Genomic DNA, 26572 nt, shown 5'->3' with positions numbered 1-26572 from the left:
TAATTGTAACCCCTCTGTACAGTATGTTCACAAATAAAATAAAATAAAATTTTTAAAAAAGCCCCTGAACACACAAGCATTTCTCAATGCACCAGTAAACCTGCAATTACAAAAACCTGACAAACAGGAGGAAAGATAGGCTCTAGCCGCTGCTCCGGGAACCTGGGAATGCTTCTCCGGGAAATGAGATGGAGCCTCCCACCTGTCCTGATGCATGACACCATCAGCCACGCTCCAGCAGTGACTTTCTCGACCACAAATGGCATCTCTTGTTATTCAAACGTGTGGTCCTTTCCCTGTCTATCTTAGCCTAGGCCTTCAGAAATAGCCCTGTTGGATCTGTAAGATGGGGTCCCAGGCAGCAATGATCTAACCCTGTGGTCCTCAAAGCCCACTGCAGGTTTGGTGATTCACCTTCTGTCATCTGTATGTAAAAAGGACAAGAAGGGGAAGAAAAAGGGAATTGAACATTATAGGAACATTCTATTGCAAGTTTCTGCCTCTACATTTCAGATCACTACTCCTGATGGGCTGGCGACCCTGTTAGAAAGCAACAGGGCACTTCCAGGAAGGAGACTTCCACAGAAAGGCTTTTTTTTTCCCCCCACTGGCTCCGGCCTTCTGGAAGGTTTATTCAAGTTGGATAAACTTCAAAGGGATCACAGAGAAAGCTCAGAAATATACTCCAAGTCTAGATGTTTATCTGAACCGCCAGAAGCCTCCAAGCCGGCTGTCAAATCTCCCCAGATCTGGTGTTTCTAGCACATTTCTGAACATTCCCTTCAGTAGTTGGGATCAGCCTATGCTTGGTTTAGAACCTTTGCCCTATTTTTTTTCTTGCCAGGGGCAGAGGTATGCCAGTGGACAGACAATGACATGCAGCAGGCTCCAGAGCATGTGTGAGTGCCTCCCATGCTGTTTTTAGATACAGAGGAGTCAATTCTTGTTTCATCTCTCACCAGCAATTCTTAACCCTGCTTCTAACAGAAAACATTAAAAAGCAAATACATCATCTTAGTATTGAAGTAGCAGCCAGGTTTTTGGGCAGTGGATAAGGACAGATGTTAAAACACTCCCACTGGAAGGCCAGTTTCCACTCTCAGCCCAGGCTGTGAGGCAGACGGATGATAGACTCCGTGATTAGAAGCCTGTTGGCGTGAGTAGGAAGAAAAGTGAAGGCCAGCTGTTGAATGGAGCAGGGTTGGCTCAGAAGGCCAGAAGGGAAAATTGCCCTGAGCCAATATCAAACTCATCCTCTTTTCCAGGGTCCCCAGGGAACGAATCCTTACAGAGTAAATGATGTTTCCTTCACTTTTCTTCCAGAGTCCAATTCATGTTACTCTTTGGTGATTGTACGACAGACTAGGTTTAAAGCTTTCATCATTGGAGTGCTTGTTTCCCTGGAGTTTGAAATTGTGCTGTATTTTCTTGGACCATGAAGAACCAGATGGGAAGCTGAATTTTATAGTTTCTTCTTCTATGGTCAGAAAAAAAAAATCTGTGGGTCTTGTGCATCAGTTCAGGAACTGGGTAAGCTGGAAAGAAAAAGAAGAAAGAAGGAGGGGCACTTGCTTTCCGCTTTTCTTAGGCAGCCTTTCCTATTCCTACCCCATTATTCTTCTGTCTTCATTTTTTTAGTCGATTTCAGGCTCTTAAGGCAACGCAGGCAGCATTCAGATTGACAAAAATCTAACTTGATGAGTCTATTTCCTCTTCCTACTTTGTGCTGAGAGCTGTACTAGGCTCTGGGGAATCCTGAGGCAAACTAGACAGATATGTCTAGGGGGTGGAAGGGAGCAGACAGTTAAGCAAGCAGTATAAAATGGGATGCTGGGACAGTACTAGGCACCAGGGACTGCATTGTTGGGGGGTCCTGATGTGTTTAGTCAGAGAGATTGATCCAGGCAGAGGGGACAGCCTGTGCTGAGGTCCAGAGATGACTGGTCACAGCAGGCATTGGGATGGGACATGGGCTACTGTAGTTGGATTGCTGAGCATAGCACTAATGGGTTTTACACAGAGTTTTGTCTAGTGGGGAGTTTGCTGATGGCAATGAGGAGAATGGACAGGAGGGTGCTTAATTTGAGAATCCTTCTGGCCTGAAAGAATGGAGAAAACTGCTAGGAGCCTGTAATCCTAGCTACTTAGGAGGCTGAGATCTAAGGATCCCAATTTGAAGCCAGCCCAGGCAGAAAAATCCATAAGACTCTTACCTCCAAATAACGAGCAAAAAAAAAAGCCAGAAGTGGATCTGTGGCTCAAGTGGTAGTGCTAGCCTTGAGTGAAAAGCTGAGGGCTAGTTCCTAGACCCTGAGATCAAGCCCCAGTATTGGCATAAAAAAAATGGAGAAAAGGCTGTTGTATATTCTGTGAAGAACCCCATCCAAATTTTATGTTCTCTGGAATTTAAATCTTGCTTTTGTCCTTGTTTCCTTGGTCACCACAAGTCAACAGATGCCAACTAGATTTTCTTCACCTGTGGCCTATTAACCCCTTACAAACCTTAACAAAAATGTCCTGGGTTGTTTATAGGAATGGAACGTATCAATGTACTCTTGTAATTTCCTAATGGAAGGGTAGTTGGCCAAATTGCCACGTCTGCTGTTCTCATTTCTTTGGTTGGTTCTGTGAAAAGCTGCAAATCACCCTCCAATATACAAACACCAACTGGAACCTCAATTTTAGAACTAGATCTAGTTGGAATCAAAGAGAATTAATTCCATAATAATTAGGTGGATGTTGGCATTCCTTCTCAGAAAGTCATACAAGAGCTTGGCACCCAGCTAGGAGGCCTGAGGGAGAATGTGTCTCTAGGGGAGGTACTACTTTCCATTGTCTGGCCCTTCCATTATCAACTTCAGCCTCACATCTGATGATGGGTAGACAATGGAGCTTCTATGAACTCTGAAAATACTCTGTGTTCTCCAAAGGGCTGGAGTCCAAGTTTCCCCCTTTTGGCTAAAACTGAAACAATCATAGGAACATCCCTATCCTCCTCTGTCTGCCTCAGGTAGTTGAGGTTTTGTGAAGTGAGTTGATTGTTTTTTTAGTTTTTGGAAGATCCAGATCTATGTCTCTTTTAGCTTCCTCCAAAATAAACACACCTGGACCTCCAAGACACAGCCTGGATGCTGGCTTTGGTTGATGTCTGACTGCTCTCCCTTGCCTCCCATCCCCAACCCCCAGCCCCCCATAGTGAAGATATTCAACTGCAAGTTCTCCTTAGCCTTTTTCTGGGGTAGAGGTGAGCCAGGGAAAGAATTCTCATAAGCAATGAGTTCTCGACACCTAGAACAACAGCCTGGTGAGTGGTGGGAATGTAATAGAGTAACGTGTTTGTGGAATGAGTGTGCCATCATAGAACTTGTTTGTAGCCAAGTGTTGCCATTCTTTCTGGGTAAACAACCCCTTGACCTTTACCCCATACTTCAGAATTTCTTCCCTTCTAAGATTTTGCAACTGAATTCCAGCAATATTTCTTGGGTTGTAGGGTTATAAAGGTGAGAAGCTACCGTAACAGGGGCTTAGAGGTGGACCTGCAGATGACCCATGGGTAAATCAAAGCAAGATAAAGCCTTGACGTTTCTGCCTTCATTTCATATCTATCTCCTTTTATTACCTCAATTCCTGCTCTACTCTGCACGTAGGCTTGTACACGTAGGCATGTTAATAATTTATGGAATGCTTATCTGAAACTGGTAATCTTTCACTTTCTAGGCTGAAGGCACCAAGATAAAGAGGAAGATATTTTCAAGATTTATAGGGATATCATTAATAAACTGACAACTATCAGCTTTTTTTTTTTTTTTTTGGTCAGTCCTGGGGCCTGAACTCTGGCCTCATGCGTGCAAGGCAAGCACTATACCACTGAGCCACCTTCCCAGCCCCAGCTTTTTTTTTTTTAAGTTGATCCTGGATCTTGAACTCAGGACCTGGGCACTCACTGTCCTTGAGCTCTTTTGCTCAAGGTTAGTGCTCTACCACTTTGAGCCACAGATCCACTTCCAGTTTTTGAGTGGTTAATTGGAGATTGGAGTCACACAGGGAATTTTCTGCCAGGGTTATCTTCAAACTTCAATCCTCAAATCTCAGCCTCCTGAGTTGCTAGGGTTATAGCTGTGTGCCACCAATGCCTAGCTTCAGCATTTTTTTTTTTTTGAGATAGGGTCTTACTATGTATTTCAGGCTGACCTCAAACCATCAATCTTCCTGCCTCAGCCTCTGGACTGCTGGGGATTACAGGCTGTGACAGTATGCCCAGAACAACTTCCAGCTTTTAGTCTCCTGTTCTAGACCACCAGAGCAGTACCTACAAGTGTCATATCACTGCCTTAAACCTGAAGAAGGGCCCAGCTGTTGACCTAACAAACTCCATCTTGCTTTGTGACTTGTTTCTATGAGTCCTGCACTCCTTCAGGCACCTTAGGTTACAAGAACAACAGGCCAGATTGATAAACATTTGAAACAAGCCAAAACTATCCTCAAGCAGGTGATTTTATCCTGAGATAAAAATCAGCCACAGACCACAATTTGACCAAGACTGTTGATGAAGGATAATTCTTGCCATTTGTTCTTCTCTTATATAACACCCTTCCCCCACCTGCAAACCAAATAAACAAACAAAAAACCAACAAACCTATTTTTAGCTCCTCAAAAGCAAAAAGCAACATTCAGGACAGTAGCCCCCTTCCAGAGCGGCCATATTGAATAGGTTCCTCTATTCACGATCACTTTTTTTTTCTGTTTGGTCTTTTGTAGTGAGTAACTAGACTTAGTTTGTAGAGATTCCCCAGAACCATGCCTCTGGCTGAGGACTCTTGTGACATTGTAACCTAGTATTAAGTAATGAGTAGTTAAATAGTATGAAATTGGGTTCATATCTTCTCCTCTCCTTTTTTTTTTTTTTTTTTTTGTCAGTCGTGAGGCCTGAACTCTGGGCCTGGGCACTGTCCCTCAGCTCTTCAGCTCAAGGCTAGCGCTCTACCACTTGAGTCACAGCACCACTTGCAGCTTTTTCTTTTTGCTTATGTGGAGCTGAGGAATCGAACCCAGGGCCTCAGGCATGCAAGGCAAGCGCTCTACCACTGAACCACCTTCCCAGCCCATTGAGTACATTTCTTATCAAGCATTGTTGCCTCCTTTGTTTCCCCTCCCCATCCCTTCCCATCATCCTCCTCCCCTGCACTCCCCTCCTTTTTTTTGAGACAAGAATTTCATAATGTAGTAGGGAGGAGTGAGGGAGGTGGGAGAGGGAGGGAATAGCGGGAGAACAACAAGGGGGGGTAACAATGCTCAACAAAAAATGTACTCATTGCCTGACTCATGTAACTGTAACCACTCTGTACAGCATCTTTACAAAATAAAATTAAAAATAAAAGAATTTCATAATGTAGCCGAAGCTGTCTTTGAACTAGAAATCCTACTTCAGCCTTCCAAGTGCTTAGATTACAGATATGTGCTACCACGCCCAGCTCACCATTTATCTTTTCAATATTAAGGAAGTCATTTAGCTTTGTTCAGCCCAGTTCATTATAAATGGGTAATATTATTTATCTCAAGACTGTGGTGAAAATTAAATGGCATGTACTACTTAATACATGCATAATTATGGTAATAATAACCACTAACATTTATTGGATTATTAATGCCAGTCTCTATTCTAGATGCTGGAGATAGGGGAGTAAATAAGAAAAGGACAACCTTACCACATGTATAAACCTTAAAGAGAACAATTCAAGTAGTGACAGGTAATTAGGAAAAAATAAGATACAGTGGTATAATATATGGCTGAAAGAGGCAGTGTACTTTAGATGTGAATCAAGAAATCCCCTGCTAGGTGCTGGTGGCTCACACCTGTAATCCTAGCTACTTGGAAGGCTGAGATCTGAGGATCATGGTTCAAAGCCAGCACAGGCAGGCATGTCTGTGAGACTCTTACCTTCAATTAACCATCTGGAAACTGAAGTGGAGCTGTGGCTCAAAGTGGTAGAGCGCTTGCCATAAGCGAAAAAGCTCAGGGAAAGAGCCCAGCTCTGAGTTCAAGGTCCATGATCAGCAAAGAAATACTCCACTAATACTCAACTAAGACCTGGATGCAAGGAAAACCAACCCATGGAAAGTGGGGGAAGAGTTTTCTAGGCAGAGGGAGTCTAAACACTTGAAAAGGCAGGAATTAGCTCAGTTACTTTTTTTTTTTTTGGTCTGTCGTGGGTCTTAATTCTGGGCCTCAGCACTGTCCCGGAGCTCTTCAGCTCAAGGCTAGCTTTCTACCACTTGAGCCACAGTGCCACTCTGGTTTTCTGGTGGTTTATTGGAGATAAGAGTCTCACAGACTTTCCTGGTTTTTGAACCACGGTTCTCAGATCTCAGCCTCCTGAGTAGTCAGGATTACAGGTGTGAGCCACTAGCACCCAACTTTTTTGTTGTTGTTGTTACATTCTAATGCTGAGTTCGACCTAAGGGGTGGTGACCAAGTCAGTAAAGGCAGAAATAAGATAGCAATGGCAGAAAGTAGGACTGGTGATTCAAGCAAGGTTCAGATCATGGACAGCCTTGAAGGTCATGAGTTTGGATTTTATTATGAGTGATGGAAAAGAACCTTTACCAAAATAAAATATTTCATGTAGTCCAACAAATAAAATGTCAAACAGGGGGAAAAAGTGATGGGAAACCCTTGGAGGAGTTTAAGCCAAGAAACGACATCATCTGATGTCACATTTTAAGAATCTGAACTCTGCTGGGTGCCGGTGGCTCACGCCTGTAATCCTAGCTACTCAGGAGGCTGAGATCTGAGGATCACGATTCAAAGCCAGCTCAGGCAGTAAAGTCTTATCTCCAATTAACCACCAGAAAACTGGAAGTGGTGCTGTGGCTCAAGTGGTCGAGCGGCTCTCCTTCAGCAGAAGGGCTCAGGGGCAGCGTCCAGGCCCAGAGTTCAAGGCCCACGACCGACAGAATTAAATCTGAACTCTGGCTGCCCTATGGAGAATGCCTGCTTAGAACTCGGCAAATTAATCAAATAAGCATGCCAAAAAAAAAAAAAGTATAGGAACCCAAAGAAGTTAAGTATGTGATCTTTATTTTATTCCGTGACTGGGGTTTGACCTTCTAAGGAGACATCAATCTAGACTTCCTTGCTGAAGCATCCGCTGACCCCAGTTCTAGGCTGCATTTTGTTGTGAACCAGGACAGGCAAGTCCTTGACTTTCAGGCCCTGTTTCCCCATTATGAAGAAAGAGGCACGAGATAATCTAATTTTCTTCGTGCTCTCCGGGTCTTGACACGGGAGGAAGCCTTCCGCCTTCACCATCACCCTTCCCAGGAGGTCTTGCTTAGTTCTCGTAAGTCTCAGCAACGGCGGGGGCAGGAACCCGGCGTGACGACAGCGATTGCGCCACTGGCAAGCGTCCCAATTGCCAGGTTAGAACATGGCCGACGCAGCAACACCTGGCCCGGGCTTCTCACTAAGGATCCTGGCCTGATCGATCCCGGGGCCATCTTCTAGGTCCGGGAAGGGAGAAACAAGCGCTCTAGTAAGACCACCAGCAGTTCCGGAGACCCCATCTGGCCCCTAGCTCCTCTAGTCTGTGCTTAAGGCACACGCCCACCTCCCTGGGCGTCACTTCCGTTATCTAACCTCACAGAGGATTGACATTCTGAACGTCCAATCAAAAGCAAGTTGCGCACCCCACCCTTCCTACCCTCTTCCCGCCCCATCCCCCTGCGCCGCGAGAGGAAGCTTTGAGAGCAGGAAGCCCCGCCTTCCACCAGCGTGTGACGTCAGAGTCGCCATGGCCAGCTATCCTTACGGACAGGTGAGTGAGTGTGGAGCCCGCGAATCCAGGTAGAGGCTAGAACAAGTCCAGACTCGCCCCCTCTCCACCTCTGGCGTCGCCCTCCTTTCTTCCTACTTTCTCCATGGTCTATCACGCCGACATTCCATCAGCGAGGCCTCGCGCCGGAGGGGGGAGGAGGGAATGTCAGTTGCTCCCGGCGTACGTCACTCAAGACCACGCGTCAGAGAGGTGGTGTAGCGCCCTTGTGACGTTGTTACGCACGCGAGGATTTGGGGACCCTGGGCCCTGCGCAGCCAGGCCGGGCCGCTGGGTACTCTGGTGTCCTGAGGCCCTGGGAATGCCCCTGGCGGAGTCGCCAGCGTTGCCTGGGCGTTTAGACCTTTGCTTCCATCAGTTTCATTTAGGGCGTGGGATAAACACAGGTTTCCCCACTTATCCCACACCCTCTGCGGTGAGTGAGCTAGAGAATCTGGTTGTTGGCAGTGCCACAAGGGTGCCAACTGGGCCACTGACTGTCCCAACATCACTGCATGTGCAGGAAAAGTGAAACCCACAGAAGATGGGGAACTTACCCCAGGTCACTAGGTAGTCAGGCAGCAGAGCCAAGATTAGAGCCCAGGTAACTGCTGCTTGCCAGACTGTTCAACCAGCCAGCAACATCATGCCAATGAGCTTCTGGCCAGAATTCTTTGTAGAATTCTGACTCAATTTGGAGTCAGAAGTAGGGCCATATCTTGGCCCCAGTACTTAAGTAGTTAATAGATTTGAGCCCTTGAGTAAGATACTTTGCCTTTGAGGCAGTTTCCTCTGCTGATATAGGACCAGATTAAGAAGGATCTACCTTCTAGAGCTATTATGAAGAATAATTAGGTGATGTTTGCAAAGCATTTGGTACATAGTAAGGTAATGTGTTGCCTTTCAACATTTTGATTTTTATTAAACTGCTAGTGGTTTTTACTAGATTCCTCATTTTATAGAGGAGGAAACCATCCTAAATGTTGCCCAAATCACACAGGAATTTAGGAAATCAAACTCCTGCAGGAAAATAAAGTTGGCAAACAAAGGATATTGTATACAAGAAGATAAATATATTAAGCAAAGGATATTGTATACAAGAAGATAAATATATTAAGGTCCTTGCATAAGGTGTAACCTTGTACAGTTTATGTAGCAGTTGGTCCTCAAATCATGAAGGCACTATAGGGTATATTGGAATTACCAACCCCAGTGTACAGCCAAGTAACAAGCCCAGAGAGATGAACTGAAAGGATTCACATAGGGAGGGTGTGGATGGGGGATGAGTCCATGGCTACAGCTCTGAACTCCTTCCACTGCAAACCTAAGAGCTAGAGTGAACTGGGAACTGAGGATAGGAGGAAGTATACCAGCAATGTTACCCAAACTTCATTCCATTTTCTAAGTCCTGCTAATGGGTATTGCTAAGGAGAGAATTCTATGGTCAAATAAGTTTAGTGAATACTCTTTTCAGTACATCTGGATAACTTCATCTTAAGGAATTCTTTTTTTCTTTTTCTTTTCTTTTTTTTTTTTTTTTTGGATCCGGTCGTGGGGCCTGATCTCTGGGCCTGGGCGCTGTCCCTCAGCTCTTCAGCTCAAGGCTAGCGCTCTACCACTTGAGCCACAGTGCCACTTCCGGCTTTTTTCTTTTTGCTTATGTGGTGCTGAGGAATTGAACCCAGGGCCTCAGGCATGCAAGGCAAGCACTCTACCACTGAGCCACCTTCCCAGCCCCATCTTAAGGAATTCTTAACTTGCAAATGTATATTGTAAATCTTCCAGAAAAGAATAGACTATATAGTATTCTTACAACTTACGTAACCATGGAATTCCACTGAAGAACAGGAATTCTTCCTGAAGAACACAGTTTGGGAAACATTGCCATAGTGCACTATGTCTTAGTGGTCTGCATCAGAATTACCTGAGCACATTTTTGAGTCACATCTAAGACCTACTGTGTGCCCTGGAATCTCCATCTTTTTTGTTGTTGGTGGTTGTGGGCTTGAACTCTGGGCCTGGTTGCTGTCCCTGGTCTCTTCAGCTCAAGACAAGTGCTCTACCACTTGAACAACAGCACCACTTCTGGTTTTTCTGGTGGTTAATTGGAGATGAATCTCACGGACTTTCCTTGCCCGGACTGGCTTTGAACCTTGATCCTCAGATCTTAGCCTCTTGAGTATCTAGGATTACAGGCATGAGCCACCGGCACCTGGCTAGGAATCTCCCACTTAAGTTTTGGGGATGATTTTATGTACCCTAGAAGCAGTGAGAAGTTAGATAGAACTGCACTAGAATCCTAATGCTACTGTTTAGTTATTATTCTTCACCACTAAAGCAGTGGTGGAGAAACTTTTTTTCTTCCAAAGGCCATGTGGATATTTATGATATCATTCGCAGGCCATACAAAATTGTCAAAAATATAGCCAGATGGCCACAACAGATGATAGAAGCATACATATCTGTCCCAAAAGATTTTGCCACATTTACCCACATCACGCCATGCTACCTAGCCTTATGCTTGGAATGAGATATTCAAAAGGTGCACGGAAAGGAAAGTGTCAGGAATGGAAGAAACGGTACCTTCCCCCTCTCGACCCACCCCACACCTTACTGTTGTCAGCTTCCTCGTGCCAGCCATGCTAACAAGGGAAACTGGTTGTTTTAAATTGTCCAAAGGCTTTGTCAGTGCTGCCTCCCCTCCACCTACTACATAGCCCTGGGGGTGGGTTCCAGCCTGCTGCAAAGTCACAATTCCTGTAAATTTCCACCATCTCCAGTTCAAGTATTCAAGCGTAGTTTGGATGTTTGGTCCCTTGGTGTCTTCAGAGCTTGATCTCTGAGGCCAGAGAGACTTGACTTTAAAATCTTTGGTCTGCTATTTGCTTACAGAGTTTGTTGCAAGGGTCTGAAGCTCAGTTTCCCCTTCTTTTATTTTTTATTTTTATTTTTTGGTCATGGGGCTTGAACTCTGGCCCTGGGTAACTCAGCTCTTCAGTTCAAGGCAAGAACTCTACCACTTGAGCCACAGCACCACTTTTTCTGGCGGTTAATTGGAGATGAGTTTCACAGCCTTTCCTGCCCGGGCTGGCTTTGGGCCTTGATCCTCAGATCTCAGCCTCCTGAGTGGCTAGACTACAGGCATGAGCCACCAGCGCCTGGCTTTCCCCTTTTAGATTGAGACCATAACAGTGCCTACATAGTACCTTGTTGTAAAGATTAAGTGAGGTAAGCCAGGTGCTGGTGGCTCATGCCTGTAATCCTAGATACTCTGGAAGCTGAGATCTAAGGGTCTCAGTTCTAAGTCAGCCTGGGGAAGCAAAGTCCATGAGACTCTTACCTCCAGTTAACACCAAAAAGCCAGAAGTGGAGCTGTGGCTCAAGTGGTAGAGCCCAAACCTTGAGCAAAAAGCTAAGGGACAGCGCCCAGGCCTTGAGTTCAAGCCCCAGAACCATCTCACCATCTCTGTCTCTCTGTCTCTCTGTCTCTCTGTCTCTCTGTCTCTCTGTCTCTCTGTCTCTCTGTCTCTCTGTCTCTCTGTCTCTCTCTCTCTGTCTCTCTCTCTCTCTCTCTCTCTCTCTCTCTCTCTCTCTCTCTCTCTCTCTCTCTCACACACACACACACACACACACACACACACAATTAAATGAGATAATCCACGTCAAGTGCCTGACATTATGTGTGGTGGCGTGAAGTAAATTCTGCACGTGAGAGGAATGCAGGTATGTAGGTTGTAGGCTCAATGTATTGGTACTAAGGGAATAATTGTAAGGCTCTAAGACACACCGCAGGAGCACACCTTGTCTACCAGAGGCCACAAACTGAATCACCAGAAGGAGTTAGCTGGGTGAAGAAAGAAATTATATTCCGATAGATGGAATAAATTCACAAATATTCTAATAGATGAAATAAATTCACAAAGATCAAGCCAGTAAGACAGCCCAGTATTTTGGAGGAATTTTAAGATCAGTCTGCTGTAATGATAAAGGGGAAGGGCAAGATATAAGACCAGAAATGGAAGCAAGGGCCAGATCCCAAAGGGTCTTGTATGTGATTTCCTAATAAGAGTACCTAGAAAGCTGGTGAAGGGTTTTGTATCATTTACCCTTTTGGAGTCCTTGCTGTAGGGGACTGTGAGAATGTATTAAAGTAGGAGAGACAGGCAGGGAGACCAGTTTCAAAGCTATTGAAGGTTGGATTGAGAACCATTCAGGAGGTATAGTTGAGAAAAGTTGGTGCTTAATTGAGGTGGCAGAGGGAGGAAAGAAAGGTGCCCCAGAGGGCACTAAGACTTTGGACTTGCACGACTGGGTGGCAGGAGGCACCAGGAGATGGGAACAAAAGAAGGCACAGGCTTAGAGGAGGTCAGGAGACAGTTGGCTATGTGTTTCTGCAGCTCAGGGGAGATAAATCTGGAGACAGAGATTTTGGAGTGTCAGCATAGGAGTGGTAATTGAAGGCTTGGGACAGTTCTTGGCTCATTGTTCATTGGTTGCATGTTACTTTCCTTTAAATATTTTAGGAGGCTATGTTGGCAAGTGCCTGAACCATTCCTTCTGTCCTTGTGATTATTTAATGGTTCGGCTTTAACCCCTTAGCTTGGGCTTCCTTCTCTGAGCAGGCAGTTGAGGGTAGCTCTAGGACTCAGACTTGTCTGCAATGCACCCTCCTCCTTCCTCATCTGTGCTCAACATGGGTCAGCCTTTGATACCTCTGAGCTTTTCAAGGGTCTGTAGAGGAAGAAGAATGAGCCTGTGGAGCTGAAAGGAAGTAGTACAGAACTTTCTGAATTGGGAGGGGATAGGCTCTCCATCAATTGCAGAGTGCAGACAGTGGGGCTGCAGAGACTCCAGGATAGAGAGTTTGGGTGGAAGGATCTTTGGGGTCTCTTCCAATATGTGGAAAACATAAGATTCTGCTGAGGTGCCCTGATTTCTGGGCCTGCAAGTGCTGAAAGATCACCTACTGCAACTTTACTTCTTTTCCTTTGTCCCCCTGTGGAAAACCATGTTTTCATTTCACTCCCTCCCTCCCTCCTTCCCTCCTTCCCTCCCTCCCTTCCTTCCTTCCTTCCTTCCTTCCTTCCTTCCTTCCTTCCTTCCTTCCTTCCTTCCTTCCTTCCTTCCTTCCTTCCTTCCTTCCTTCCTTCCTTCCTTCCTTCTTTCCTTCTGTCTTTCTGTCTTTCTTTTGCAGCTCTATGGATTGAACCCAAGGTCTGGAGCTTACCAGATCCCAAGTCCTTTTGGTTTTAGCTTATTTCTCATAGGGTCTCAAGCTTTGGCCTGTCCTTGAACCATGATCCTCCTACTTCTAACTTCTGAATAGTTGGGATTACAGGCTTGCATCACCAAACCTGGTACAGAAAGCCATTATATTCATTAGAGGTATTGCCCAGTTCGTGGCACACGCACATAGTAGGCACTTAAGCATGCAGATATGCAGTCCCAGTTTGCCCATTCAAGCTGTACACTCTCAGGCACATGGTTAAACTCTACACCTTCCCTTTGTCATCTCTAAAATGGAGATGATATTCTTTTTTTTTTTTTTTTTTTTGGTCCAGTTGTGGGGCCTGAACTCTGGGCCTGGGTGCTGTACCTGAGCTCTTCAGCTCAAGGCTAGCGCTCTACCACTTGAGCCACAGCACCACTTCCAGCTTTTTCTTTTTGTTTATGTGGTGCTGAGGAATCGAACCCAGGGCCTCATGCATGCAAGGCAAGCACTCTACCACTGAGCCACCTTCCCAGCCCCCGATATTCTTTTTTTTTTTTTTTAATTTTTAATTTTTTGTCGGTCGTGGGGCCTGAACTCTGGGCCTGGGCACTGTCCCTCAGCTCTTCAGCTCAAGGCTAGCACTCTACCACTTGAGCCATAGTGCCACTTCCAGCTTTTTCTGCTTATGTGGTGGGGCCTCATGCATGCAGGGCCTCAGGTGGCTCTACCTCTGAGCCGCCTTCCCAGCCCATGGAGATGATATTCTTTATTTCTTAGAGTGGAAGATTGGTGAAAAATGGTTGAGCTGGAAGCAATAACATCACGTATATCTTCAGGCAGCTAAAGACTTAGAGGTAGTTTTTCTTGCTTTAGAAACTGTGGTTACTGAACTTCCTGTCTTTTGGTTTCCTCCATCTCAGTCTTGTGTTTGTTGATATGAAGTGCTCTTGGAAAAACTCTGGAAAGGGTTGGCAGCATGGTGTAGTATGGAAGCACGTGGAGACAGGGACTCTGCTTTACGTCTCTGGCTTAGACCTTTACTAGCAGCTCAGTGATGCCCTCAGAGTCCGCCTCACTTGCTGTACATCCCTCATCTTGTGCGAGCTAGAAACCTGAGTCATTTGCTCCCCCTCCACCTCTTTCCTAATCGAATTAGTTGTCAAGTCATGTCTAGTCTGTCTCTGAAATAGCTTCAGAATCCCTCCTGTTCTCCCCATCTTGGGCTGTGTTGTCTAGTTCATGTTCTGCCTGCCTAGCACCTGGGCTGCTGCCTCCCCCACCAGCTCATCCTCCACACCACCACTGGAATTCCCTAAGCCATATTGAGTCCTGGGGACCATGATGAATGAGACTCAGTGACCTTATTGTTGGGTGGAGGAGACGCTGAGCAGAGGAAAGTACCCATCTGGCAACTGAAAGGCAGAGTGCTTGGTCATGAGGCTATGAAGAACTCATTTTTCTGGGTTCACACTGTATTCCTGCCATGGCTCCAGGATCAACTCCAGTGTCACTTTTGCCTCTCCTGGGATTCCTTCCTAGACTTACTTTATATACTCTTTATAGGTTATTTGTTTATTTGTACAGCAAATAAAACCCATTTCTTTGCTATGCTTCCTTGGCAGCATGGAAGTAGATCATGATAGTTTTCTGCAGGCACTGGATCACATTGTATCATAGTTATCTGAGGACTCTTCCAGGGCAGGATTCCATTTGGTTTTGTGTCCTTAAGTCTGTATTGCTCTATAAATGCCTGCTGGATGAAGTCATTTAACAGCTCTGTACCTCAGTTTCTTCATCTGAGAAATAGACTTACTAACCTCCTCCCTTTTCCTATTAAGGGAGTGTTAGTGAGATTCTTCAGGGAGTGTTTGTATTTATAAACTACATGTGAGATTTATCATGGGGCAAAAAGGCAAGGGTGTTGATGCTGCCAGACTGCCCCTGCTCCAAGGCCCCTGCACTAGGATAACTGGGAGGGCGAGAAGACCTAGTGCTTTGTTGTCTTGGCTGTTGTTCCCAGGTGGGAGGGCTATGCTCAGGTGCCCTGGCCAGGTAAAGCTTTATCATTGCTCGTACAGCTTTAGCATGGAGCAGATATTTCATGGCTTGCTGTCCAGCCTGTACTTTGGAGGGGCCCAAACTCCTCAGAGTCCCTGCCCACCTCCCTCTTCCATGGTACCTGCAGTCCTGTTCTCGGGTGCTTAAGGAAGGACCTACAGCAGGGGGCATTGGGAATCATTGGGTGTAGGCTAGTTTGGGGAGCAGCCTGGCCCTGCTTCTGCCTTTACTCAAAAAATGGCTTGGGAAAATCCCTTCCCCTCTCCCAGACTTAGTTTCTCCATCTGCAAAATGGGAGGCCTAGGTTATATGACTGGCCTTCAGGCTGGGCAACCTCCTATCACATCTCTCCAAGTCCCTTGGGAATCTCGATGATTCTTCTAGCTCAAGATCACTTTCTTGGGGGAACCCTTCTCAGTTTTTCCCTTTCCTTGGCCATCCTGGGGTAAGTGGCTTGTGCGTCCTGATCCACACCTGTTTCTTGTGCTGTCCCTTAGGTGTGGGTGTGACAGAGTGCCCTGTGCCTCTGTGCTGAGCTGCTCCAGAATGTCTCACAGGGTTTATAGGCCCAGGACTCTGCTGACAGTAATGGTTCATATAATAAAAGCAATGCAGCAGTGCTTGGGTGATCATTCACTTCGTGGTGGGCATTGTTGTGAGAGCTGTTTCTCTTCTGCTGGTGTTTCCCAAGCTCTCTTTGAATTCTTTTGAGTTTTTCCAAGTCTTATCAGAATTCAGCAAGGCTGGGGGCCCCCCCGCATGGTCAGGGCTCTGAAGCAACTTCCTTTATCAGTTGTATTTTTCTTATTTTTACCAAAGTATTCTTCAGATAAAAATGAGAATAACAAAGTTTGCCCACATTTATTTCATAATCTAATGAGGAAAGGATTACTCTGTTTTATTTATAAAGAAGCAGCCTGGGAAGGGGTGGGGGGTGGGGTGGGAGGGGTGGGAGATGGGAAGGGATGGGAAGGGGAAACAAAGGGGAGGAGGCAACAATGCTTGATAAGAAATGTACTCATTACCTTGCGCATGTAATTGCAACCCTTCTGTACGGTATTTTCACAGTTAAAAAAAAAAAGCAGGCTCAAGCCTGTAATCCTAGCTACTCAGGAGGCTGAGATCTAAGGATTGTGGTTTGAAGCCAGCCTGGGCAGAAAAGTCCATGAGACTCTTATCTCCAATAAACTACTCAACAAAAGCTGGAAGGGGCTCAGTGGCCCAAGTGATAGAGTGCTAGCCTTAAGCACAAAGAGGATCCTGTGTTCAAGCCACAGGACAGGCCAACAAAATAAAAAAAATAAAAAGAAAAGGAGGACAGGAGGCCCAGAGATAAGTCACTGGCCCAGTCATGAAGCCAGCTGGAGAGAACACTTTTTAATCAAGATCTGTGGTGACTTAGGGGCTGGTGAAAGTCTTGCCACTAGCTATGGGGAGATGCTAAGTGGGGAGGTGGCAGGGCCAGCCTCCTGAACTTCAAGACGCCTCCTTCCTTGGGAAGTATGGCCTTAGCCTTGAGGGTAGCTCTCTCAGAAGTTGTCAAACATCATCGCAAGAAAGCCTGGACTCTCAGTGCTGAGCCACTGGGGCATCTACAAGCTGACCTGCAGCATGTATAGAACCTGCACTATCCTCAGTGCTGGCCCAGATGCTCTCTGTGCCCTTGAGCTCTGCAGATGAGCTGAGCTTGGGCTCTGCCAGGCCTGTACTGTCTGTTTAGGGACATACAGTAGAACACTGATCCTCAGGAGTCCCTAGCTACAGGTGTGCAGAGATGGAGAAGAGAGGGAATGTCCCAATGTATGCTGAAATCTACCATTTCCCTCTGGGAAACCTGGATTCTAGACTTGCCCGTCCCTGACAGTCTCTGTGACTAGTCTGGACTTGAGTTACTTCCCCTGTGTCAGAGCACTTCCTTTCGTCCCCTTGGCAGCCTGAAGTAACCAGCATTATTGTTCCCATTTTGCAGCCCAAGACCCTGAGGCTTAGTGAGTAACAATCCAGTCAGTAAGTGGCAGAGCCTGAACTGAACTGGTTTTTTGCCATTAAATCTACTGCTTGGGGACTCGGGTCTCCCTGCTTGCTGCAGAGTCAGTAGTGGTCTGGGGTATAAAGCACACATGGAGGGGTCCATGCTGTGAACTCATTGCCATCACTGTTTGAGGTCAGGCCTGTGTGCTGAGAATCCTGCAGGTGGAGATGGGTGCCTCCAGGCGAGCATTTGGAATGCCATCTGGTTCCACACACATCAGTTGACACTGAACGCTGGATGTAAAGTAGCAGAGCTGACTTGATAAGCCCTCGTGGAGGCCTTTGACTCCGAGCTGTGCTGGTGGGACCTTCCTGGGAATCTTGGCTTACTCTTCAGACCCATGGTGTTAAGCAGCCCTGCCTGCTGAGAAAATGGCAGTGGCAAGGTGCTGTGCTGTGCTAGGTTCTGCCCTCTTCATCCTAACTGGTATCTTTTCTTCCTGCAGGGCTGCCCAGGAGCTCCAGGACAGGCGCCCGGAGCCCCTCCGGGTAGCTACTACCCTGGACCTCCCCACGGCGGAGGGCAGTATGGCAGCGGGCTCCCCCCTGGTGGTGGTTATGGAGGTCCTGCCCCTGGAGGGCCTTATGGGCCACCAGCTGGTGGGGGGCCCTATGGACACCCCAATGCTGGGGGGCTTCCCTCTGGAACTCCAGGAGGACCATATGGCGGTGCAGCCCCAGGGGGCCCCTATGGCGCTCCAAGTTCCTATGGTCCCCAGCAGCCTGGGCCTTATGGACAAGGTAAGTAGGATCTTGGGCCCTAGGTACCTCTGACCTGGTTCTGAATTGTTCACAGTCTGTCCTTGTCCTTCCTGTGGGTATTCAGGGCACCCCCTCAGCCTGTGCCAGCTCACTTTGCTGTTGTAACACCTTCCGACCTCCTAGCTTCTGGCAGGCATTTCTGTTCATTGCTTTACTCTGCTTAGGTGTCAGCAGCCACAGGTTGGTAGCAGAGTGTCTGTTCCATGTCTGTCTTCATTCTGAGATCTAGGCTGAAGGAACATCTCATGTTTGAATTACATTGTCCTTGTGGCACAGAAAAGAGCAATGCCTCCAACCTACCTCTAAAATCTTGGACTCTGGGGGGCTGGGAAGGTGGCTCAGTGGTAGAGTGCTTGCCTTGCATGCATGAGGCCCTGGGTTCGATTCCTCAGCACCACATAAGAAAAAAGCCGGAAGTGGCGCTGTGGCTCAAGTGGTAGAGCACTAGCCTTGAGCTGAAGAGCTGAGGGACAGTGCCCAGGCCCAGAGTTCAGGCCCCATGACCAGACCCCAAAAAAATAAAATAAATAAATAAATAAAAATAATAAAATCTTGGACTCTGAAGTGCCATTTGTCTTTTCTACTCACATTCTTTTTTATTTTTATTTATTTTTGCCAGTCCTGGGGCTTGAACTCAGGGCCTGGGCACTGCCCCTGAGCTTCTTTTTGCTCAAGGCTAGCACTCTTACCACTTGAGCCACAGCACCACATCTGGCCTTTTCTGTTTATGTGGTACTGAGGAATGGAACCCAGGGCTTCATCAATGCTAGGCAAGCACTCTACCATTAAGCCACATTCCCAGCCCCACACATTCGTTGTTGTTGTTGTTTTTTTTTTTTTTCTTTAGGTCAGTCATGGGGCCTGAACTCTGGGCCTAGGCACTGTCCCTCAGCTCTTCAGCTCAAGGCTAGAGCTCTTACCACTTGAGCCACAGCGCCACTTCTGGCTTTTTCTGCTTATGTGGTGCTGAGGAATCAAACCCAGGGCCTCTTGCATGCAAAGCAAGCGCTCTACCACTGAGCCACCTTCCCAGCCCCCTCACATTCTTTATCAAAGCAAATCCCCTTCACCAAGCTTGATGTTAATAGGATGGGAATGAGTAAGGAACTCTAAGTGGCCAGACAGTGTACAGTGCTTGGATAATGTAGTCTGTGACCCCATTCATGTATGAGAGAGACTGACTACCATTTATAGAAAGGCAAAATGGTGTAGGTATGAAACATTGATTTCTTTTTTTTTCTGGTCCTGGGGCTTGAACTCTGGTCATGGGTCCTATCCTTGAACTCCTTTTGCTCAAGGCTAGTGCTATACCACTTAAGCCACAGTACCACTTCCAACTTTTTCTGTGATTAATTGGAGATAAGAGTCACTGCCTGAGCTGGCTTCCAACTGTGATCCTCAGATCTCAGCCTCCTGAGCTACTGGCACCCAGCAAGGTTGACTTTTGAGATCAGGCCGCTTACTACCTGACCAAGCCTCTTCTTTAAGCCTCAGTGTCACCATCTGTAAAATGGGACAGTGGCATTACCTCACAGGGCTGTTGATAAGGATCAAATGAAAGGGTACAGATAAGAACTGGGCATAGCAGCTGAGCTTAATAAATAATATTCTGGGAGGATTTGTCCTAGGGCGTTCTCAGCAGAGAAGTATTTATTATTTAATATGATAGCTATGAAGGATGCTGAGGCAGGCGGGAGGATGAGATGGAAGAGAGGAAAAGCAGAACAACTTAAGGATTCCTTTTAGGACAGAGGCTGGGCAAGGACCTGAAGATTCAATAGCAGCAGAGAACCTTGGTGGGGGCTTCAGCGTCAGTGAGTATTTCTGGGCAGTCTCAAATAGAAAGTCAGGGAAAATAGATGCCAGTGTGAGGCCCCCCCCTCCTTCCCCCTTCTCCCCCCAACAAAAAACAACAAAAAAGAAAACACCTCATTTCAAGCAGCTCTTTCCCAGGAGATTCAGCCACCAGCAAAGAATCCCATTTTGGTGCATGTGAAAGGCCTCCTGGGAGTACCTTGCTGACAGTATGTACCCAGGCAGGTGGCCCTGGGGAAATGCTCAAACCTTGGGGGTTCTGAGCACGGCCAGCCAGGTGACATTTATCTCCTCAGAGCCCAGAGCATCTGGCCATTTGCTTTCAACTCAGCAGCTCTCTAGTGGGTTTCCATATCCCTTAAAATCTTGTCTAGAAGCCCTCAGGAGGTCACTGACTCTGAGGCTTATCCCTCCAGGGCCTGAGGCTAGCTATAATCTCTGGGGCTGGAGGGGAGAGGAAAAGATAGAGGGGGAGAGGAGGGCCTGCCTTATGTGCCCAGCTGCTCTCTCTACTACTCTCACTTGGCCACCTTTGCATGTAGTATGCTACGCGCAGTACCTACACTGGGGTCCCAGGGAGGCCCCACAGCCAGGGTTTGAGAACCACCTTTCTGGAAGATACATTTGGCCATAAGAGATACCCTCTGCCGGCAGAAAGCTCTTAAAGGGCCTTTCTAGCTTCCCTACCTGCTGTCACCCCTTCTACACCACTCATCTAAAACCCCTCAGTGTGCCCTGAACACACCCTGCACCTGTGCCACTGTATGCTTCTTGCTCCCTTGCAGACCCAGTTGTTTCTTCCACTCTGAAGATATCTGCAACTACATTCTTTGCAGCCTTTGCTAGGAACCTTATTTTTCTGTTCTCTCATGTAAGCATCACACTATCCTGGGAAGTGGGTACCTCTTAGAAAACATTACACATTTTATATAAAGTCACACACACTACTAAGGGTCAGACACAGGATTTAAATCCAGGTCTGCTTTTGGTTCCAAAGCTGTAGCTCCTCTGCATAAAGCACACAGTGCATGTTTGCTGCAGTAGAAGCACCGGGTCTGGGACATGTGTTTTTGAGGTATATGAGATGCACCTGGATTTCTCATCTAAGCAGGTCATGCTACATCCGCAGTCAGATTGTCCTCCTTTTCTGATTGTTGTGTGATGGAGAAAGTTAACTCCGTGACTCCTAAGAGACATCTTTGCTTTTCCACTTTGATTTACTACCCCATCTGTCAGGCCACCTTTTCCAAAGAATTCTTGTTGTGCTGAACAGGGATAGGAAATACAGAGTCAAATAGATAAGTGACTAGGACATTATACAGAAAAGCCAGCAAGACTCATGGAGTAGAAAGTAGCTGCAAATCTGAGAATCTTCCAGCCGCCACTTAGACCAGAGTGAGATGGAGGATGGAGGAGGTGGATCTGTGGGGCTATGTGGATAGGGCCGCCTGCAGCGAGGGAGGCACTGGAGCTGCCTCTCCTTGGCTTTTCTGTGAATTGGCCTTGAGTCCTGGGCCTGACTGTTTGGCTCATGTTCCTTCCTGCAGGTGGTATCCCTCCCAACGTGGATCCTGAGGCCTACTCCTGGTTCCAGTCTGTGGATGCCGATCACAGTGGCTACATCTCCATCAAGGAGCTGAAGCAGGCCCTGGTCAACTCCAACTGGTCCTCATTTAATGATGAGACCTGCCTCATGATGATTAGTGAGTCCCAGCCCTGCCCCATAGGTTGGTTTAGGGAAGAGCCATCAGATAGTTGACAGTAGGTAGCCAGGTGGCCAGTCTGAGAAGAATTCCTTGGGCTAACGAGTATTTCCAAGAGGAGGCTGAGTTCCAACCCAGGGGAGAGATCTCCCCTAGACTGGATCTTTCTCAAGTTCTATACAGTTGGGTTACAGGCTAGCTCAGTTTCCCATTCTGCAGATAGGGACTCCCTCCCATGGAAGGAAACAGCAGGGAGGGGTCAATGTGGATTCAAACCTGTAGAAAAGATACAGTTCTGGATAGGGTAGGCCTGAGGAGGCCTAGGAGGACAGGTATTGGGTTTGAGTCCAGTGTCTCAGGTGCAGGTGTCTGGGCCTCAGGCTTGTGGTTCTGTGGAGTCTACTGCCCCTGCCTGGGGGGAGGGGGGGGGAGGCCTCAGTCTTGAAGTCTTCCTTCCCTCCTCCCACTCAGACATGTTTGACAAGACGAAGTCTGGACGCATTGATGTCTATGGTTTCTCCGCGCTGTGGAAGTTCATCCAGCAGTGGAAGAACCTCTTCCAGCAGTATGACCGGGACCATTCTGGCTCTATCAGCTACACAGAGCTACAGCAAGGTGAGGGCTGCAATGGACAGGACATGGCTAGCTTCTCCTCTCCTAAGACAGAAGACAGTCTCACTGCCAAATGTCCATGTGTCACAAATGCTGTCCTTGTGAAGACTCACTCGTAACGTCCCTCTGTGAGCAGGCAGGGCCGCTGAACAAAATCCAGGGCAAGGATCAGGGCTGGCCTCCCTAGTGACAGGACTTCTCAGCTGCGAGGAGCATCCCCAGCTGGTGGGAAGCATTAGGGATGGAAACGCAGCACCCCAGTGCACTGGGGAGATGTGCCTGTGTGTGGCTCCTTCCTCGATTTCCACCAGGTAGGATGGGAAGGGCCCTGCCCAGGGTCTTGGAATGGTAACTTAGCCACCTCTGCTGGAAGGCAGTGTCTTCTCAACTCTGATTGTAGTTAGGTAACATGACCTGAGGCCCAGCTCCCGCTTTCTCTCCTGTCTGACTCTATCATGCCAGGGCCTGGGACCTGGGCTTGGGCTGGTAGGTAACAGGACAGTAGCTAAAGAGATTGTGAGAACCAGTGGGAGTTTCTGAACCTAAAAGGAAAGGTCACAAGAATGCCTAATCCTTTGCCCTAGCCATGGATTTCAGTCAAGACTAGGGAGGCCTGTGGGTGGGAGTGAACCCACCACACACACACACACACACACACACACACACACACACACACACACACACACACACACACACACACACACACACACACACACACACACACACACACACACACATATTTTATATATATATAGTATATATATGTATATATATATACTATATCTGTCTGTCTGTCTGTCTATCTATCTATCTATCTATCTATCTATCTATCTATCTATCTATCTATCTATAGCATTGGTCTGGGCTCCCGTGGCTATGCCTTTAATCCTAGCTACTCTGAAGGCTGAGATATGAAGATCCTGCTTGGGCAGGAAAGTCTGTAACTTCTATCTCCAATTGGCCAGCAAAAAGCTGGAAGTGGAGCTGTGGCTTAAGTGGTGGAACAGCAGCTTTGAACACAAAAGCTTAGGGACAGCACCCAGGCCCTGAGTTTGAGCATCAGGTCTAGCACAAAACAACAGGGAAAAAAAACCAACTCAATGAATTCTTGCTGTGTCCCAGGCAATGTAATAAGCATTTTAGTAGGTTTACATGATCCAGTTTTCTCATATACTAGATCCTGTTTATTATTTCTCATTATTTGGTAAAAAATGTCTTACGGTCTCCATTTTACAGATGAGAAAGCAGACTTAGTATATGTATTGCCGACATGCCCACAAAGCAAATGGAGATTTGCTGAGATTTTAGCCTACAGATAAATTATGTAGAGAAGAAGGCAGGAAGCAGGAATCATCTCGTTTGGGGGGAGGGGGGACTGTAGGCCTAAGACTGTAGGGTATGTAGGCTCATGTGGAGAGAAGATGATTTTATTAAAAGAAATACTTGGTGAGCCTGGCATTGTGACACATATCTGTAGTTGCAGCACTCAGGCTGAGGCAGGAAGATCCCAGGTTCAAGGCCAGATCAGGCTAAATAGGGAGACCCTGCCTCAAAAACAAAACAACAAATACAGTGCCAGATACTGTGGTAAGTATGTGGGTGATCATCTTTAATCCTTACTAGATGTACAAGGTGCATTTCATCCCTATTTTAGCAGTAGTGAGATGGAAGGATAGTCAGACTACACAGCTTGCCAGACTGTTGTGGGTCAGACTATGGTCCATGTGCTGCGCTGCTGCCTCCGGGGTCTGCTGTAGGCACAGTGAGGTGGGAACTTGGGCTTCCTTCTATGCCTTACATGGATCAGAGATGATCACAGGTGGACTGCTATTCTGTCTGGGATCCCATGAACCCTAACTAACTGAACAGTGGAGACTTGGGAACGGAGGGAGGGTCTACCAGCTCAGGGGAGTATCTAGACAGAGCACCTGTTGTGCTTTTGTGCTGATCCCTGAGTCCCCTGGTCTGCTGTGCTTTTTGAGATGGACCAAGGAGGTGCTCACAGCAGGTTTGTGTGTGTGTGCTCTGTGCCTTACCAGCTCTGTCCCAGATGGGCTACAACCTAAGCCCCCAGTTCACCCAGCTCCTGGTTTCCCGCTACTGCCCGCGCTCTGCAAATCCTGCCATGCAGCTCGACCGCTTCATCCAGGTGTGCACCCAGCTTCAGGTGCTGACTGAGGCCTTCCGGGAGAAGGACACAGCTGTCCAGGGCAACATTCGGCTCAGCTTTGAGGACTTCGTCACCATGACAGCTTCTCGGATGCTCTGACCCTGTCTGAGGGGAGCACGCCAAGGGCCTTCTGTGTTCCTTACAGTGGGAGAAGCGTGTGGGCCTCTTTTCCTGTTCCTCCTAGAAAGATCCTTCCTTGCTTGATGCAGTACTGTTCCTAGAGAGGGTTAGGAGTCCTGCATCAGCCCATAAATAGTGGCCTGTGGCCACACAGATAGGAGTCTGACCTAGGGGAGGACCAGAAGCTGAATGTCCTGAGCACTGAACGGCACAGCCTGGCATCAGAGGCAGGAGCTGACAGTCAGCGGTGGAGGTGGTATGTGTGTCAGCCGCACACTGGCCTCCAGCTCTCCCCTCTATACCCTGACACCAGTGGTAAGCGTTCATTAGCCTCCTACAGTAATACCTGTCTTCCTCACCCAGGTGATCATGTCAGATGACCCCAATTTCTCTAAAGTGGAATCTCATGGAACATGAGAGAGATTTGCCTCTGGGACCAGTGGCTTAGATTCACTCAGACCCAATGTCCCATGTGTTAACCTCTAGTTGCCTGGGCTCTCCCTGCCCAGGGAGCACAGACATTCTGCCATCTGGGCATCTTTGACCAGGCTGCTGCCCTCCAAAGCTTGGACTCTCGCCTGCCTGCCATGTTCCGCTTGGCTGTAGTCCCCAGGGCACAGTTGTGACTTCCCACTGCCAATGCTTTTTTTTTTTTTTTTTTAAAGAATTTGTTCTTTTCGTTTGGGGCCAAAAGTCCAGTGAAACAATAAGCTTCAATAAAAGGTGAACCTTGTGAGTCCCATGTTTTCTGCCATGTCTAGTTCCATACCTGTCCATTCAGCCACCTGTTCGTCTTTCATTCTGTTTATAGGTATGCAGGAAAGCAGCTTGGTGGCAGCCAGGATGGAGCTCTTCTTATGCAAGTAAGGCTGAGGTCTTGCTGGGTTCACTTCTATGGCTGGAGTCAGCTCAAGATGACTGACTTTGTCTCATCGAAGTTTTAGGTTGGCATTTGATCTGGAAGCAGCCACCCCAAACTTTTCAAAGCATGGCCTGTTAATTATCTCAGGTCTGAGTTTCATCTTCTAGACAAACTCCATTTACAAAGTGGTATCTTCCCCCAGTTTTACTAAGCACTGCCAGCCATCTGTATCTCCAGTTGGATCCCTAGATCAACATGATACCCAGTCTACACTGGGTATCTGTAACACAGTGACAGAATTTCAATCAAAAGCTGAAGACACTTGACATCCTAGTTTCCAAAGAGCCTTATCAGCAGTAATGGTGTGATTATCCTTTGGCTTTGGGAGGTGAAGATAAGAGCTTGGAGATAGAGAGGCCTTCAGAAGAGTGTTCCCTGCCCCAGGAGGGCAACATGGGGGTATATGGGCTTAGGGATGGAGAGTGGCTGTGACAGTTTTGCAGGTCAGTGAGTCCCTGCAAGCAGGCCAGGCTCAGCCGCTTCAGCTCCTCTGTGCTGCTGTGGCTCTGAAATTCCAGAATAAGATGGAATCCAGATCCCATTGGCCAGCCCTATTCAGAACTAAAGTCCCCTCCAAGGACTCCTGAGAAGTCTGGCCTCTGCTTACCAGCGTCCAGTGACAAAATAAAACCTCTAGACCTTCCAGGTAGCTTATTTTTTCACTAGTAGAAACATGTTCCTGGAGTGGACTCTAAATCCTGCCATCTTGCAAATGCCAGCCATTGGTCTTGGTTTTCTTTTGGCAGACTACCCAGGGCATACATCCTCCTTCCTGAATGCCAATCCTCTGGATAGCGGAGCTTGCCACCACATTGCTATGTTGCCTCCCAAGCCAGGTAGCCCCAAGCTTTTGAGGTACTTCTTGCCTATGTCTCCTTGGTGTGCTGGTCACCTCCAGTTCATCAGAGGCCCTCAAGGCAAAGCTGCTGCCCACTGTGGTGCTGGGTCCCACAGCAATGGAGTGGGGGAGAAGGGGGAACAGCCTCGCAGAAGCTCAGGAGGTCACCTTGTCCCCTGAAAGCCTTTTTTTTTTTTCATGAAAGCCATTTTTATTTTATTTTTTTATATGACAATGGGAATAGAACCCAGGGTCTCACACATGCTTGAGTCACTGCCATTGGACTGTACTGGACTGTACCCCCAGCTTCCAAACCCTTCTATGTCACTCTACGTGCCCAGAAAGGCTGAGGGCCCCAGACTTGGGTAGACACTTGCAGGCATGGTTGGCTCCAGTCCTCATGCCTCATTGTGCGCACTGCCCCTCCAGACCTGCCTATGACCTTCAGGAACAGCTTTGGATTCCAAGGCCAGTGGGGGTGAAGTGGGTGGGCACCCCATTCCTCCTGGCAACAGTTG

General features: G+C 47.5%; 1 protein-coding gene and 1 long non-coding RNA gene across 2 annotated transcripts; one reads left to right on the top strand and one right to left on the bottom strand.

The window, feature by feature from the left end:
- Positions 1–7057: 7057 nt before the first annotated feature.
- Positions 7058–8064, bottom strand: LOC138818075 (uncharacterized). Its single transcript, XR_011368971.1, has 2 exons — positions 7809–8064; positions 7058–7500 (listed from the first exon to the last, which is right to left on the bottom strand). It is a non-coding gene; the product is annotated as an uncharacterized lncRNA (long non-coding RNA).
- On the top strand, positions 7717–25034 carry Pef1 (penta-EF-hand domain containing 1). The gene is made up of 5 exons (XM_070008981.1): positions 7717–7814; positions 17559–17853; positions 21237–21392; positions 21864–22007; positions 24044–25034. The coding sequence occupies exons 1-5, from the start codon at positions 7791–7793 to the stop codon at positions 24271–24273; spliced, it is 849 nt and encodes a 282-aa protein (XP_069865082.1). The 5' UTR covers positions 7717–7790; the 3' UTR covers positions 24274–25034.
- Positions 25035–26572: the final 1538 nt, after the last annotated feature.

The sequence above is a fragment of the Dipodomys merriami genome, unplaced genomic scaffold, assembly GCF_024711535.1.
Source record: "Dipodomys merriami isolate MVZ:Mamm:240054 unplaced genomic scaffold, mDipMer1.0.p SCAF_71, whole genome shotgun sequence".
Classification (NCBI taxonomy): domain Eukaryota; kingdom Metazoa; phylum Chordata; class Mammalia; order Rodentia; family Heteromyidae; genus Dipodomys; species Dipodomys merriami.
Note: the sequence above shows the minus strand (reverse complement) of the source record. Positions and strands in the feature narration are given on the sequence as shown.